The sequence below is a fragment of the Phodopus roborovskii genome, unplaced genomic scaffold (genome assembly GCF_943737965.1).
Source record: "Phodopus roborovskii unplaced genomic scaffold, PHOROB, whole genome shotgun sequence".
Classification (NCBI taxonomy): domain Eukaryota; kingdom Metazoa; phylum Chordata; class Mammalia; order Rodentia; family Cricetidae; genus Phodopus; species Phodopus roborovskii.
Window position 1 is genome coordinate 24,908,251 of NW_026126549.1, and position 18,204 is coordinate 24,926,454.

General features: G+C 40.1%; 1 protein-coding gene across 1 annotated transcript in view; it reads right to left on the reverse strand.

The window, feature by feature from the left end:
• Ccbe1 (collagen and calcium binding EGF domains 1) overlaps positions 1-18,204 on the reverse strand; it is a 214,277-nt gene that overhangs the window by 26,237 nt on the left and 169,836 nt on the right. The window contains exon 3 of the mRNA XM_051201096.1: positions 7,292-7,344. Within this exon, the coding sequence (XP_051057053.1) occupies positions 7,292-7,344 (53 nt within the window). The remainder of the gene's footprint in view (positions 1-7,291; positions 7,345-18,204) is intronic.

An 18,204-nucleotide genomic window follows, 5' to 3' on the forward strand; every position in this document is an offset into this window, starting at 1 on the left:
GGAACTTTACATCACTGTGTGAAGGCATTGCTCTACTGCCCCTCCTACCCTTCAGTCTTACCTCAGCCAAATCCTGGTCTTTATATTTCAAGTGAATCTCTTTTTATTCCTCTTTGAATATTTTTAGGATTTTTCTTTTTTACTTCTAGTGTGCTAAGAATTCATAATATATTTATTATATATATATATATACATACACACACATATGTGTGTGTATACATATATATACATATATATATATATGTATGTCAATCTTCAAAAGACCCCTTTTATGTAGAAACTCATCCTCCAGTTCTGGAAAAGTTTCTGGATTTTTATCTCTGTCTCTTACTATCCCTGTGCTGTGTGGAATCATTAGGTACTTGGATGTTACTCAAACTGTTCCATGTGTCATACTAGATTTCATTCCATTGATATTTTTTTTGTTCTAGTTTTTGAGAATTTTTCTTAGTTTCATCTTCTAACTTTTGTGTCATATCTTTACTTTCTACAAACACTCTTCTCTGTCCCTTTCTAGTAACAGGATGTCTCTGTCTCATGGATGTTGTGTTTTCTCTAAAGCTCTTTCCTGGTATGTTTTGTTCCAAAGACTTCCCCTTTATGTCTGGAGACCCTTAGGTGCCTCTCTAGCTTATTTGTGATTTATTAACCACAGGTCTTTGTATATGGGATTGTATAGCCCTAGGCTTCACTATAAGTGACCTGGCTAGAATGTTGGTGTCAGGTCTTTTGCATTAGCCATCTGGTATACCCAAGGATAACTTTCCTAAATCTTTGATTGAGACTAAGCCATCAGGACTCAAATGAACAGAGAAGGCTGGGTGATTGAAGAGGCAATGTGCACACATGGGCTGAATACCTGTTTTAAGTATCGGACTCTTACTGTTGTCTAACTGTCCCTGAAGCCTGTGCTTTACCTTGTCAGAAAACTGTCTCCACTCTCCTTGTCTGCATGGCAAGGGTCAGTGTCCTGTCTGTATGATACAGAGCAAGATCTGGGAGGGCAATCTCTCTGATGTTTAGCCAATTCTTCTTTTCTTTCTGTTTTTGCTTTTGTATGTTTGTATGTATATGTTGTATGTGGAGGCCAGTGGTCAATTGGGTGTCTTTCTTGGTTACACTCTATATCATTTATTGAGAGAGGGTCTCTCCTTGAACCTGGAGGCTCCACAAATCTGGTAGACTTGTTGACTGGTGAGCCCCGGGACCCTACTTACCTCTATCCCTGTGAACACTGGGGTTACATACATTGTGCCACCTGGAATTTTATTGTGGACACTGGGAATCTGAACCCAAGTTCTCATACTTGTACCATAAGCCCTTTACCAATGGAGTCATTTCCCAACCCTTCAGTTTTTGCTACCACTTTTGCTTTTATTTCCAGTGATCTTGCCTGTCTGTTTTAGTCTGAAGTCAGCTGTCCTTAGCTTTCCCTGGTGCTGGTTAAATGTTCATTCTCCCCATTTTGGTAAGCCTTTCCTACCCCAGGCTCTGTTCTCTGGCCTCCACCATTTGGTTGCTGATTATCTGCCCTTTCCTTCCTTTTGATCTCGTGGATTTATGCCTTTTCCACTTTGGAAGATTTTGAAGTGAGAAAAGGTAATGAATTTATTCAGTCCTCTATTTTTGATGCTTGTTTTCCAGAGCCCACCCACTTTTGGTCACGCAGCTTCTATCTTTAAATTGTATCTACTTTCTATCGTCTCAGTTCTGTTTCTCTTGGCGTTTTTCTAATTCAGACTCAGAGACTCTTGTGTAAACAGCATCTTCACCAAGATTCCTCACCTTTAAATCCACTGTATATAATGCTGCCAGGCCATCCTGGCAAAGGTGAGCTCTTCCTGGCTCCATCCTTGTTTAGCTAACCCAGGCTTTTGATGTATGTAGAGAACCTCTAATCTGAAAACTTCAAACATTCTGAGTTCTGTGATGCTTTTGGATATTTGGAGCCTTTCCGATTTCCAGATTAGGGATGCTCAAACAGTAACGTCTGTGCAAATATTTCCCAATCCAAAAACTCTGACACATAAAGTATGTCTGGCCCCAAGCATTTCAGACAAGAAGTGCTCAGCCTGCACTCACCAGCTGTAAACCATGGAGTGGCCCTGCATTTGAGATCTGGCATTATAGCCCTTGAGAATTTTCCAAACTTCAGAGTCATTTATAAGTCTTAAGACCTTAAAAGCCTAAATTCTTTTTCTTTGTCCCATGTCACAGTCATGCCTCTTACCTCCAGACAAGTTTTCACTTCCAACTAAGTACAGCTAGCTACTCTACCTTTATCCTCAGTACTGTATGATTGTCTTGGATAACCCCTTCAGAGGGGTCGGCTAAGACCATTGGAAATATCAGATATTTACATTATGATTCATAACAGCAGCAAGATTCCAGTTATGAAGTAACAACAAAAATAACTTTATGGCTGGGGGGTCACTATAATGTGAGGAGCAGTATTAAAGGGTCACAGCATTAGAAAGTTTGAAAACCACTGTTCTAGACAGCTTCCAAGTGGTACTGTCAATGTCAAGTCTTTCTTGACACTCAACACAGTCTAGTTTGTCTCATCAATACACACAAGGCTCTTCTCTTTCACTCACGTGGTCATCCATTTTTACTGAGCAGCTGTCTTTCCCACCTGCCCAACTTGAACATCAGTATGACCCTCTGGATTTGGTTGTTTTAACATGGGGTCTTGCTATGTGGCCCAGGCTGGCCACAGCTTGGGGTGATGTTTCTGTTCCAGCCTCTCTGGTACTGGGATTACAAGCATGAGCCACCGTCCCCAGCTTGATTTTAGGATCTTAAAGTTTCTAACTCTTCTGGTCACAAAAATACTAATATTCACATTACAGTGTTTTCATAGTGAGCTTAAATGCCACATGAGGGACAGGGTCTGGCTAGGAAAAGCTCTCCCTACTTGTCTTGCCCCTTGTTTCTAGTTCTTACTACTGTTTGCCTACCTTCAGGGGAGGGTTTCTTTGGAACTAACAGTGTGGTTTCATCCCCAGCTGATGATCAATCCCACCTGTGGAGTCAGAATGAATCCAACCAATCAGCTCATTATCCCACTTGGAATAGGAGTCAGCAAGCATCTTCTGGAAAGGACCAGACCTTACCTTGGGTGTGCAGTCCTCTACTGCAACTACTCAACCTTAACTGCTACCAAGTAAAGAAGCCACAGGCAGTACTTAAGGGGATGGCTATGTCTGAGTTTCACAAAAACCTCACTGAAGAGTCAGGTGGCCAGTTTGACCCCACAGACTATAGCTCACTACTCTGGACTAAATGGCAGGCAGCAATATGTTTAACACCTGCATTTTCCATCATCAGTAGGTTTGCTTAGAAATTCTAATCTCTTTTTGCTGTCTGTGAGATGGTTAACTCTGGAAGTCAGCTTAGCATGGCCACAATCCCCAAATATATGGCCAGCTGAAAGATCCCTCATGACGATATATGCATTGTGAGTCAGCGTCCAATATACAGTTCCCCATGAGCTGGAAGTGTTCTCCCTCCATTAGAGGTTAGTCTTTTCTATCAAGTCTACCCGAGTTGAATGAGACTGACCTGCACCATGAATATAATCTGCTTTGTCCAAGTTTGACTGACCTAAAGGTTAAACTCAGCCTCGAAATCCACAGGAACTGTTGCACTAACACATTGTGCCACATTTACTGAGCATTCCCTGTCCGACCAACTTGCACATTCTCTCTTAGGGCTGCCCTTTCTGTGACTTCATGCTGGGCCAGCCTAGTAGCCTTAGCTCCAAATGGAGTATGCTCCCTCTAGAGGAGAGGAGAGGACTGGAGAGGAGAGGAGAGGAGAGGAGAGGAGAGGAGAGGAGAGGAGAGGAGAGGAGAGGAGAGGAGAGGAGAGGAGAAGAGAAGAGTGATCTCACTGAGCTCCTGCCAGGGCACTGGCTTCCTCATGCCTTTGCCCTGAGCCAAAGAAAGAAGCCACTGTACCACTAGACAACTAATTCTAAACACTAAATGGAAATTGTTTTGTTAGTCTACATAAGCTAAGCAAGTGTGTATGGAATATAAGGGACCCTTGGTTGTGTCTTAATGTTATTAACACTATGACCCAAGACTAAAGCCAACAGAAACGACACCAATTAAGGTAGGATCATAGTTTATATTCTTTAAGAATGAGGATAGGGATCACCTGACCATGTAATGAGAACTATGAGAAGGTGAGGTGAGAAATTTAGCAACAGGACTGGATGGTGGAGGAGGGCAGTTACGAAGAGTAGGTGTGACCATGGGGCCAGTAATGGAATGAGGCCTATGGCTGTCCTGAGTATTTGTTTCTATGAATATCCCCAAGTATCTATATTTTTAACACCATAGTGTTTAAATTACAGAATAGTAAGGAGAAATTTTTATCATTATTTTGCATCTTCCTCAAGGAAATGGTTAGACTGTTTTTTGGTTTTTTGTTTTTATCTTTTTTGTCTTTTTTTCCCCACAGTATCACTGTCATGTGTCATGGCCTGGTTACTTGAAAATCAAATGTTCAAAAACCCAGTCAAGTATTTATTCTAAGATCTTTCTGTGTGGGTTATTTTGTTTTTGAGACAGGGTCTTACACTGTAGTTCAGAAATTCCCTCTGTAGCCCAGGTGACTTGAGATAGTCCTCCTGCCCCCAGATCCCAAATGCTGGGTTTATAGGTGTGACTTCCATGTCCAGCTCATTTTTATGTGCCTATATTTAGGATACGATTAACATTTAAATTAGTCAACTTTGAAACTAGCAGATTATACTCCATGGTGAAGGACAGCCTTGCCCAACTTTTGGAAGGAAGAGGTTTGCTGCTGGTAACTTCCCTTTGGATTTGAACCATAACATGAACCCAGTGGCTCTCACTAGATATTTAGACTTGCATCTCTACATTCTCATGAGCCAGTCTTACAGGATATAAAGTAATTAAAATCAATTTCCGCATGTATGTGTGTCTGTACGCACACCACTGATTAGCTCTGTGTCTAATCTTTTCTGAAGTCCTGTTTGTGTATTTTGCATTCCTTGTCCACTCTCCATCCCACTTCTGGCACAGTCTCTCTTTGTAGTCTAGACTGGCCTAGAACTCACTCTGTAGCCCAGAAGGCTCAAGTTTGTTTTCTAATTATGTATCTGCCTATGTGTCTGTATGGGGAATGTGCATGGAGATTTAGGTTCCCACAGGGGCCAAAAAGGGATTAGATCCCCTGGAGCTGGAGTTCCAGGTGTGGCTGCTGGAACAAAACTCCAGTTCCCTGAAAAAACAGTTCACACTTTTTCATCTCCGAGTCATGTCTCCAGCCCCTGATTTTAAACTCTTAAACTAGTGCTGGGGTAACACAATGTTCCATCAGTCCTGGCTTTACTTTGCATTGAGTGATAGAAATTTTTTTTTACTAGAGATATCACTAATAAAGAAAACAAAGTCATCACTTTATTCCGTTAGATTAAAATGAATAAACATTAAACACTATTCTAGGGGAAAACAATACAGTAAAGAGCTACTTATATGCAACATTTGGATCTATTTTCCTGGCAATATGCTGTTCATTGTATCACTAATCATAGGTGTTGTCTTTAAGGTGAGGGAGGCTAGATTTTGGCCAAGGCATTTTGTAGTGGGATATTCACTTTGTCTCCTTCTATGGCACTGACCACGCCCATTGGGGGTGGAGCCATGGGCGGAAGTGACCTGTGGAAGGAGGTCAGAGGGGGCCAGGAAAGGCTCTCTCTGGCGTGACTCGGACAGGAGAGGATCGGGTTGAATTTCCTGGTGTTCATCTGTCTAGGTTGTAAGTTATTTCTCCCTGAATAAACATCTATTCGGCCTATTTGTTTATCCTGATCCTTATTTACTGCGATAGCATTTGAAACTTTAATATATGATATTTAAAGAAATGCCACCTATATAGTATCCATGTGGTTGTTATTAGGTTGAATAAAATCTTTACTTAGGATCTTAAGTATAGTGCCTAACCCTAATTTTCTTTGCTATTGGTCAAACTTTGATGTAAATGGTACAGCTGGTAACCAAGAAGATCAGAGGTGTGATGGAATTCTTCTAACTTACATAATTTTACCCCCAACCTGATTCTCAACCACAGAATCAACCAGAACAGAGTTCTTCAGTTTGGAGAGACCTAAGGACACATGGAAAGTCACATGTGAATCTTTATCCTAAGAGTTTATGGTTCCTTCGGTTACACCTAGGATTTAGTGATTTCTCTCATCTTCTGCAGAAGACAGTAGTAAACAGGAGGGAATCATCTAATTCAAGATTATGGAGACATTTTGCACCATGAGATAATGCAACAGGATTAGCTTGTCTGAGATCCTGGTCCTCTAGAGAGACAGCATCTAGGGCAACAGTGAAGAAAGCTATTTTGTATACACCATTCCCTGCCCCCAACCCAGCCCAAACAAACTAAACCATTGCTCTTCACTATTCCATGATGACACTTCACTTGGAATATTTGGCAGCATTTCTCTTTTACCTATACCCTGGGCAGCCTTCTTGATGGATGATCTGACTCAAGTCCTTCCCTGGATCTGCTTCTGTCTACTGATGCTTTGTGTTGTGTCTCCCATGGATGTCTCTGCACTAAATGTCTGTTGTGCCTACTGAAGTTATCAATAACTACAGCAACAGTCACCATTCATCAAGTACTATAAAAATCAGCAATGAGTAATAGAAGAATTGGCCCCTGGCTCGAGTACTTTATATACAGCAAAATTCTTTAAATACTTGTAAGACTTGGTACCAAAACCTACCTGTAAAATCAAAGGCTTAAAACATAATTTGCCCAAGATCCTAAAAAGTAGCATATTAAAATCCATTCATCTTGTTCAATGTGATCTACCTGTTGTCTCTTAACTCTGAATCATGTGGCCAGAAGATCAGTCACACCTGAAACCTTTCTAATTTTAGGGCTGGGATGTATATTTGGTTAGCATTGCTGCACATCCTCTAAAGGGACTTGAAATTTTGTTCTGGAGAGCAGGTAGAGAGTTCAGGAAGAGGATCATGTTACAACCAGTGCATAGGATGCCAGAAAAGGGCTTACAGTTTGCTAAGCATGAACCCTAAATCTAAAGCATGTTAGCTATTCATGCAGAGCACACCACTGAAAAATAGAATTATGATTACATCTATAACTAGACATAATATATATATATATATATACATATATATATATATATCTAACACACATTCCACATGCACCCAAACTTTGTAGACTCTAGTAATTAGTCATGAAAAGGGAGGATGAAATCATCTATTAAATCACATACCTTCTGGAATACATTGTCCGAGAACAAATTTATAACCTTTGCAGCATTTTTTCCTAAGAGACAAACAAAAACAAAAAGTATCTTAGATGTAATGTCGGGTTGCAAATAAGGTTATTTATAGTTACTGATATTTTATAACATAATGTGTCAAAAAGAATCAAGATATAGAGTAGAGGTGGAGCATATCTGAAGTTAAAAAGAAAAACATTCAAGTCAGATGAGTACATATCTTCCAAATATCAGGATCTGCCCACAATATATGAAACCAACCCTCTGGGTCCTATGAAGTAGATTTATTGCCTCTGGAGAACAATACAGCTTTAGTGTATAAATGAAGGATCACAGGCAGGAGTAGATAAAGTCCTGAGCTACCACCTACTACAACATCTATGTTCTGAAAGAGTACAAATGTACAATGTTGCTAGAAGGTGCTTGTACAAATGTGATTCCCTCTGAAGAAACCATCAGTGATTCAACTCCCCAATGTCAGAACAATCCGACCTCAGAATAGCTCCTTATATGTGGTTCAGTGGCATAAAGGAAACTATGCTTGTAATCAAATAAAACAATAAAAATTTCAGCAAAAAGCAGAAACTCTTATTATTAGAAATTTATAAGGCTAGCCAGGTGACTTAGTGGGTTAAAGTATTGGCACACAGCTTGATGATGATCTGATTTTAATTCCTGAATCCCACTGTAGAAGGTGAGAGCTGACTCCTGAAAGTTGTCCTTAGACTTCTACATGTGTGGTGTGTTGTGCACCCTCATTCTTCCCCTTCTCAAGCAATAATAATAAAGAGAAAATTTATAAAAAACAGAAATTCTAAAACTATAAAACTCATTTAAACATTAAAAAGAAACCCACAAAAGCCCAAACAAGTTCTGCCATAAGTATTTAACAGAAAAATGGAGAGATGATGTAGAAAAGAACACTGAATCAACTAACTGGGCATGATGGTGTACACTATACCTCTAGGAATTGGGTGGCTGAGACAGTTGGATTATGAGTTCAAGGCCAACCTGGGCTATAAAGTGAGACACTATCTTTAAAAGTGAATTAGTAAACATATAGAGAGTTATTATCTACTCTATAAAAGAAAGACAAATATTTGAAAAATGAATGAAGATGCAGATTTAGGGACACGTGGCCAGGTTCAGAGGTCTAATATACTACCAGAGGGGGAGTAGTGAATGAAATGAAAGAATAGACTCAAAAGAATTGTTGAAAATCCCCAAAATTCAGTGAAACAAATTTACTGGTTAAAAAATTTTTATCAAGTACTATAAAAGCTATGAATTCTCTCTCTCTCTCTCTCCCTCCCTCTCTCTCTCTCTCTCTCTCTCACACACACACACACACACACACACACACACACACACACACACACACATGTGGACACACACATGTACAGTTTTAAGGGCTATAGCTTTTTAACTAAGAAAGTAAGTTATGGCTAATCCAGGAGACAATTGTATGGCATATTTTAAGTGATGAGAAAACATCCTCATCAACCAAGAGTCCCAAATTCAGTGGAAAAAAAATCTCCTTCAAGAAAGAAGAACTCTAGACATTTCAGGTTAAAAAAAAAAAAGAGTCACCACCTATCCTGCTCTGTGAGACATACTGTGAGCCCTTCAGGCTAATGGGGAGTCCTATCAGATGGAAACTTAACCCACAGGAAGGAATCACAGCATCATAAATGGGAACTATCTAGACATACATAGAAGGTTTTTGGTCTTTATTTCTACAAAGCCAAAACAGTAACGTTGCCTTACAAGGCTTATGATGCATTCAGATGCAATTACTATGGTAATTAGGGGAATAGAAGAGCAGTAAATGGATCTCCATGGTTACCGAGCTCCAAGAAATAGCAAATACAGCCACAGCTAGTGGAGATCAGCGCTGTCTGACTCACTGTCTCCTCCTTCCATCAATTCCTTTTGTATCAGTTACTGTTTTCACTGCTGTGATCCAGTAATCCCAGAGGACTAACTCAGAGGAGTAAAGCTTTATTTTGTTCTTGGGTCCAGTCCACAGTAGCAGAGAAGACATGGCTGTGGCTGTGGCAACATGAAGTTGTTGTCACATTGCTGCTGCAGACAAGGACTGAAAGCAAAGCTGGACCACAACCTCAACGCATGCCATGTTGCACTGACTTCTCTCAGCTAGGTCTCACCTCTTCCAGGCTCCACTGCTGACCCAATCAGCACCACCATGAGCCCATGAGGAGCATTCACACACAAAGATAATGCCTTCCTGTCTCTTCCAGGGTCCACACAAGCATCTCTCTACCCTTTGCAGCATCATATGCCAGAGGCAAAGGAAAAATCAACATCCAGTGACTGTTTATCTCAAGATTATATCACGATGCTTCTAGTTCACTATAAAATCTAAACTATGATGTAAAAACTCTTATTTCTTTTTAATGCTTAAAGAAATTCTACTTAAGATTATTCTAGTCATGGTGCTATGCTGCGTTCCATCACATTTTCTAGTTAAATACATCCATCAGCTAGGGACTGTACCATATTAGGCCATAGAAATAGACCATACTATGATGACCTCATGAAACTGAAAAGCTTCTGTATTGCAAAAGACACCATTATTAGGGCAAAGTAAGAGGCTATAGAATGGGAAAAGATTTTTTTTTTTACCAACTACACATTTGATAGAGAGCTAATATTAAAAATATATAAAGAACTCAAAAACCATTTATCAAGAAACAAGTAACGCATGCCTCTCTAGCATTAATATAAGGGGAGGTGCCTAGTCTTCTGCAACTTGGTATGCCATGTTTAGTTGATATTCAGGGGAGGCCTGCCCTTTTCTGAGGAGTGGATGGGGTAGAGATTGGGAGGATATTAGCGAGGGGAAACTGCAGTTGGGATGTAATATATAAGAGAAGAATAAATTTTTAAAAATATTAAAAAGGAACAAGTAACACAAATTAAAACTGAGGTACAGACCTAATCAGAGAATATTCAAAAGGGGGAACTCAAATTGTTGGAAAACACTTAAGGAAATGTTCAACATCCTTTTCATCAGGAAAATGCAAGTCAAAGCTACTTTGAGATTTCATTTGATACCTCTCAGGATCTAAAATCAATAAAACAAATGACAGCTCATGATCTCAAGAATGTGAAATAAGGGAAACAGCCACTCATTGCTAGTAGGAGTGAAAACTTATACAACCACTATGGAAATCAGTGTGGGTGGTCATCAGTTGGATGGGAATCATTCTTTCTCAAGATCTAACTGTACCATTCTTGGTCATATACCCAAAGGATGCTTTATCATACCAAAGAGACCCTTACTCAGCCATGCTTGCTCATTGCTGGCTCTATTTATTATAGCCAGAAATTGGAAACAACCTAGATGTCCATCAAGAGATGAATGGATAAAGAAAATGTTTACACATTTACATAATAGAATATTACCCAGTTGTTTTAAAAAAATAAAATCATGAAATTCATAGTTAAATGGATGGAACTAGAAAAAATTATCCTGAGGTAAGTCAGAAAGACAAATATTGTACATATTTGATTATATGTGAATGTTAGATGTTAGCTCCTTGATAAGCAAGCTACAATCCCTTGATAAGCAAGCTACAATCCATATAACCACAAAGGACAGGTAGAGAGCAAGCTACTGTGGGGGAAAAGGGAGAGGGGTAGCTGGATGGGTCTCCCTAGGAAGGGAAAAAGGAATAGTTATAGATTATTGATGGGTGGGGGCCAGAATGGGAGGATTAAACAGAGAAGGGACAGAAAAAAGGGGGAAAGGGAGGGAATATAGTGAAGGACAGCTAAAACTAAGAGCCATTTGTGGCATTGTTTAGAAACCTAATATAGCAGATGCTCCATATAATATATACATATATGAAGTCAATCTAAATGAAATCAGCAAATATCAGGGAAGACATCTCTCCTCACCAAAAGAAGCTTTTAGTACCAGCAATAAGTTACATCTGAGTTTTTGGCCAAAGGAGTTCCATAGGAACGTTCAAACAACCCAGGCTACTGCCAGGGCTATTACTTCCTCTCCATAAACTGGCAGCAAGGCCCTGCAGCTGAAGACAACACCCATACAACTCATTGAACACAGAAAAGTCCAGCCGGTGCCTTCCTAGCACCTCCATTTTTACTGATTAGTATTCATGGTACTGGAAGGTATTGTGCATGCTACCACAGCAGAAAGATAAACAAGCCCAGCTAGAAACCCCTCATTCTACGATAGTGGCCTGCCTGCAATATATATTGGAGAAATGAGGACAAAAATCTTGTAGACGTAACCAACCAATATTTGATTCAAGTTAAGACCCACTCTGTGAGATGGGACATGTATCCATTGCTATTTGTGTGGACAAAATAGATGAACTTGACTCCTTCTTCAGCATATTTTATTAGAAGGAGACAACTACCCACCCAGTGAGCCAACAACTTTTACCATTGACTAGCATTGCATGTGGTACCTCCTGTCATAACCATGCATTATTAGATAATGTGATTGATGACAAACTTATCTACCATCATAGAGCCCTCATCTAGTAGCTGATGGAAACAGAAGCAGATACCCACAGCTAAACACTGAGCCAAACTGGAATCCAGATGCAGAGAGGGAGGACAAGACCAGGCTACAGAAACCCACAGAGGCAGCTGACCTGAACAGGGAGGAGCTAATGGGCCCCCAGACTGATAGCTGGGAAACCAGCATTGGACTGACTCAGACCCCCCTGAACATGGGTCTCAGTTAGAAGGCCTGGGCAGTCTAAGGGACCTCTGACAGTGGAATCAGGATGTATTCCTGGTGCACAAAAGGACTTTGGGGGCAAATTCCCCATGGAGGAATACTCCCCTAACCTAGAGGCAGGAGGAAAGGGGAGGGCCTAGTTCCTACTCCAAATAACTTGACAGATTTTGTTGATTCCTCCTGGAAGGCATCACCCTCCCTATGGAGTGGGAGGGGTTGGATGGGAGGGTGGGGAGACATGAGAGAGAGGGGAGGAGGGAGGGAGGATGGGAGAGGGAACTGGGATTGATATGTAAAATAAGACAGAAAAAGTTTGGCACTATAAGTGGTAGTTCTCTTTTCCATGGTGAGGTCATGTGATCATGCCCCTTTTTGTGGGAGGGGCCCTGAGAAGGGATGAACCCCTATCCTGACACAATACTAATACATAGGCATGTGGTAGCACTCTCCCGACTATGGAACAGGTTCCATCACGGTTAACAGACTATCCCCAGGTTCAAGCAGCCTGAAGAGCATTGACTCAGGAGTGCTTGAGGACCTCTGACTCAAGTGGTCACCCTTGCCATGATGTAGTCCAGGTTATAGGAGAGGGGCTTACATTCATTCTCTTTCATTCAGGGAAGTGGAGCTTGATATAAACAGCAAATGGCCATGGTTCCGGAAGTGTTCCACAGGGACAGTTTACAGTAACAGTATGAATGACATAATTAGACATAATTTCCCAACATCTCCAACTAAAACGTCTCACTCCAAGGGAAGCACATGTGGAACACATTAATGGTGATGACTGGACGGCCCACCTTGACATTTCTATGGAACTGAAACTCAGCCTAGCTCTCCAGTTTAGAAAGTAGTCCAAGCTGCCTGCAACCGAAAGGAATGCCAGTCCATTAAAACGTTATGGTTATTACCTACTGAGATACTTGAAGTTGTTCTCTAGAAGCCGGGAGAAGAGCAGAGCTCTGGCTGTTTTGACACTGAAGTGGTTCATGAGAAGGATGGGTGGAGGGGAAAAGCATATGGTTTGATACTCAGATCTAACAACATCTGAGCATGGGGTTCTGTTTTTACTTCTATGGAAGTGCTACAGCTTAGATTCAGCTCCTGACATATGCTAAGACATTTGAAAGATGACAATAAATGGTACCATCCTCACTTTCACCTCTCTCTTCAGTCAAGGCATTATACTGCATTTTGAACCTTTGAAAGGCTCTGGACTGCAAAAACAGGTTTTTTCTGCTTCCATTATTATTGGGAGGGGGAAGGTGATTTGTGCTCCCCCATACATGGAGGCTAGAGGCTGACATCAAGTGTCTTCCTTGATTGTAATTTATATATGCATGCATTTCTTTGCAGTTAGGGTTTTAGTAAATTTAGGGCTCATGGACTGGATCAGAAAGTCTGGCCAGTGACCTTCATTCAGGCATCTCCATGTCTCTACCCTGCAGTGTCAGGGTGACAGATGCATGCTGTAGTGCTTAACTTTTTCTTGGATAACCTTTTACAAGATGAAATGATGTCAGAGTGATTTGGTATGTTTCAGAAGGCCCCAGGGAAGCTCAGAGTCCCAGGATGAATGCACGCCACTTAAACACCAGCTTAAGTAAGAACTGACATGCACTTTGAGTTTTTCTTCATTGCATCACTGAGGTCAGCTCTCTTCCAGCAAAGAGGTGCTCAGATGTGAGGCCACCTTCCTGCCTTCTCCAAAGTTCCTGGGAACACATCATTATTTTGCATGTTAAATACCCACCAATCATAGATTGCCATTTAAAAATAAATGAAATAGTCTCAACTATAGGAAAACAAACACTGGCTACATATGTCATACCATGCCAAATATTTCTTAGAACATAATTTACACGTAAAAAAGTTAACCAGCCCAAGTAAAATCTTGTCATGCAAACCAGGCACTTGTTAGATTGAACTCCAAACACCACTGTGCAGTTTTTATCTTTAAGAAAAACAAACTAAAGTGAGGAATGCTTACAGGGACTCTGGGGAGACAGCCCTTAATCCACTTCATGTGTTATAGCTGGGTTTCCAAACGAGGATGCTTTTGTCCTTTCTTGGCAAGGGGAAGTGGTGATTAGATTGTTACTACATAGCAAGGGCAACATCTGCTAATCAAGACAGTCTAAGGATGGCTCCCCTGGGTGTTGCTGGGAGTTAGTACATGCATAAAATTGTAAGTAAAAACTATACAGCCAGAATTATAACCCACTAGTCGTGTGTGTGTATGTGTGTGTGTGTGTGTGTGTGTGTGTGTGTGTGCACTCATACATTTGGAATGGAAAAATGAAATTACAAGATGAAGATAAGTAAAGATTGGGCCACCGGGCTGCTTGTTGTTCATCATATTAGACTAGAATTTTTAGCAAAATCCATAGAACCAGAGGACTGGAAGGACCTTGGGAGGTCAGTTGAGGCAGTAGACAAAGGGTTTAAGAACCCTTACAGTAGTTTCCTCAAAATCTGCTTGTGTTTTTTCTTATATAACTGTTAGCTCATGTGCCAGATACACAGATTTGCTATTTAATGAGACAACTATGTTTTGTTTTGGTTTTTTTTTTTTTTTTTTTTTTTTTTTTTTTTTTTACAGCATTTTGTAGTTCTCCATGTCAGGCTCTACTTAGTCAATGCAGAACTTGTTTGGGGTCCGGGAATATTGAATTTACAATTCCGGCCCCGTTGTTTAATGAGCTAAGCATGTTTCATCTGGTCTGCTTCCTACATTTTCTGGGTTTTGGCTTCCCCGTGGATAAACATGAATACATGTTATTGGCCTCAAAGGACTCTGCAGAGATTGTGGGCAATATCATGAAGGTGGCCAGCACAGGTCCAGTTTGGGGAGCAGAATAGTGTTTTTGCTGCAGTTTTCTCAATACAATAAGCAAACAGTAAAAGCAACTTCTCTCGGTTGCTCTCAACTTGAAACTCACCTTTCTCCTACTTTTAAAATTGGGAATAGATTTTATTTTATAAATATATTCTAATTTTGGTTCCATTCCCCATCTCCTCTCAAGTTCTCTTGACTTTCCCACCCACCCACTCGAATCCATACCCTTTATTTCTCTCTCATTAGAACACAAACTGACATATAAACAACAACAATAGTAGCAATGATGATGATGATGACAAAAAGATAAAATAGAAACAAACAAACCAGAATAGGGAAAATCAAACAAAGAGAAATTAAGAGACAAGGAAAAAAACCACAAGAAACACATACAGTTGCTGAGATATGTGCATTTGCACACACAGAAAACCCATAAAACAAAATCAGAAACTGTAATATAGAAGCAAAAGACCTATAAGATTAAAAAAACCCTCCAAAAATGCCTCTGAGTTTGTTTTGTGTTGGCCATCTTCTGTTGGTCATGAGGCTTGCCCTTAAATATAGTTTGAATACCCAGTGTGACTTTTTTAGAGAAAACTAATTGTTCCTCTGCAAGTGGTTACCAGTTGGAGATATATTCTGGGTAGAGATAGTGGCTTGTGTCAACTTTCCCTCTCAGCAATAGGACCCCGTCTGACTTAGACTCATGCAGGCCCTGTGCATGCTGTAAGAGTCTCTATGAGTTCTTATGTATGCCAGTCCTGTTATGTCTAGAAGGCCTTATTTTCCTGGTGTCTTCCATCCCGTTGGTACTTACAATCTTTCTACCTCCTCTTCCACAGAATTACCTAAGCCTTGAAGAATTACTGAGCCAGTTAGGACTGAGTGTTCTACCCAGCCTTTCAGTCTCTGCACATTGTCTGATAGTATGTCTCTGTATTTGTTTTCATTTACTGGAGAAGGAAACTTCTCTGATGATGGCTGAGTGAGACACTGATCTATTATGGCTGTAGCAGAAATGTCATTTTATTACCATGTTCCTTTAGCATAACAGTAGTATTTGGTTTTCCCATAGGTTCCTAGCCTATTTAGTCTCAGACTCTTGACCACACAAGTAACACTGGGTATGTGTCCCATCTCATAGAATGTGCCTTAACTCAAATCAAATAGTGGTTGGTTACTCACACAACTTTTTTTTTTTTTTTTTTTTTTTTTTTTTTTTTTTACCATCAGTGTATCTTGCAGGCAGGTCACCATTGTAAATCAAAGGATTTGTAGTTGGGTTGGTATTTACTTTTCTCCTGGGATGGCTTGCAGAGTACCTTCCCATACTGTGAACACTAGTCATTAAGGGTGAAGGTTCTAGGTAGGAAGCAGACAATGTCTCTGTGTTAATGCTATCTTTGACCATGGGACCTCTCCATCAGTTCATGGAGGACCATCAATATCTTAATCAATAGCCTTGGTTGGTTGAGGGTTTCCATGGGCCCTCTTAGACCAATAATTCAATTAGATGTTATCCATTCCCAACACTGGAGATTTCATTTGGTGGCAAGAGATGTCTCATTGCAGCTTTGTCTCCAAAATTATTTGGTATTCCATTTGAATGTATATATATTATCAAGGTGCTTCTACCTTATTAGGTTTTCATACAACCCCTCAAATGGACAATCATTTCAGTTGTTCTTCTCCATCTGCATTTCCTTCCTTGCATCCTCATCCCTGCCCATCCCCATTTGATCATCTCATTACAACTTCCTCCCATCCATAATTATCTACTCTACTTACCCTTCCTAGGGAGACCTCCTTACCCTCATTTTATACCTAATCTCTGTGGTTTTATGGATTGTAGCTTTCGTATCAATTACCTAACACCTAACATCCACACAGAAGTAAGTACACACCATGTTTGGTTTTTTTGGTCTATGTTACCCCACTTTGGATGATTTTTTCTATATTCATTTACCTGAAAATTATATTGATTTAATTTTAACAGCTGAGTAATATTCCATTGTATAAATGACCCACAATTTCTTTATCAATTTGTCTATTGGCGAACATCTATGCTGTTTCTAGTTTCTGGCTATAATAAATAGAGTAGCAATGAACATGGCTGAACAAGTGTCTATGGTAGGATGAAGCATCCTTTGGGTATATGCCTAAATAGCATAGCTGGATTTTAAAGTACATCTATTCCCAGCTTCCTGAGGAACTGACCCACTGATTTCCATACTGGCTGTACACGTTTGCATTCCCACCAGCAATGGATGATTGTTCTTCTTACACAACATCCTCACCAGCATAAGGTGTTATTTGCTTTATTGACTTGATCATTGTGACTGGTGTAAGATTAAACCTCAAAGTAGTGTTAAACTGTATTTTTCTGATGGCTAAGGATATGGAATATTTAATTGCTTCTCAGCCACTTGAATTTCTTCTTTAAAAAAAATTCTGTTTTAAAACTGTGTTGTTTTCTTGATGTACAGTTACTTTAGTACTTTATGTATTTTAGATAACAGCTCTCTATTTGATGTGTAGTGGGTAAAACTCTTTTCCCATTCTGTAGCCTGCTACTTTGTCCAAATGATAGGGCCCTTTACCATGCAGAAGTTATTCAGTTTCATGAAATCTCATTTAGTAATGCAATCCGTGTTCAGAAAGTTTTTTTCTGTGCCAATAATTTCAAGACTATTCCCTGCCTTCTCTTCTATAAGATTCATGGATCTGGTTTTATGTTGTGGTCCTTGATCCATTTAGAGTTGAGTTTTGTGCAGGGTAATTAAGTATAGATCTATTTGCATTCTACATGCATCCAACCAGATTGTTCAGCATCATTTGTTGAAGACTCTGTTTTCCAATGCGTATTTATGACTTCTTTATAAAAAAAAATAATCAAGACCTGGGTGGTGGTGGCACATGCCTTTAATCACAGCACTTGGGAGGCAGAGGCAGTGGATCTCAGTGAGTTTGAGGTCAGCCTGGTCTATGAATCGAATTCAAGGACAGCCAGGACTGTTAACACAGAGAAACCCTGTCTCAATACAACAACAAAAAATATCAAGAATGTATAGCTGTGTGGACTTTTTTCTAGGTCCACAATTCTATTCTGTTGGTCACCTTAACTACTTTTGTATCAATACCACGCTCCTTTTATTTCTATAGGTCTGTAGTACAATTTGAAATCAAGGATGGTGACTCTCCCAAGCAGTTTTAGCTCTATTGGTTTTGTTTTTTGGTGTTTGTGTGTGTGTGTGTGTGTGTGTGTGTGTGTGTGTGTGTGTGTGTGTGTGTATTTTCATATGAAATTGTCCCTTCCAATTCTTT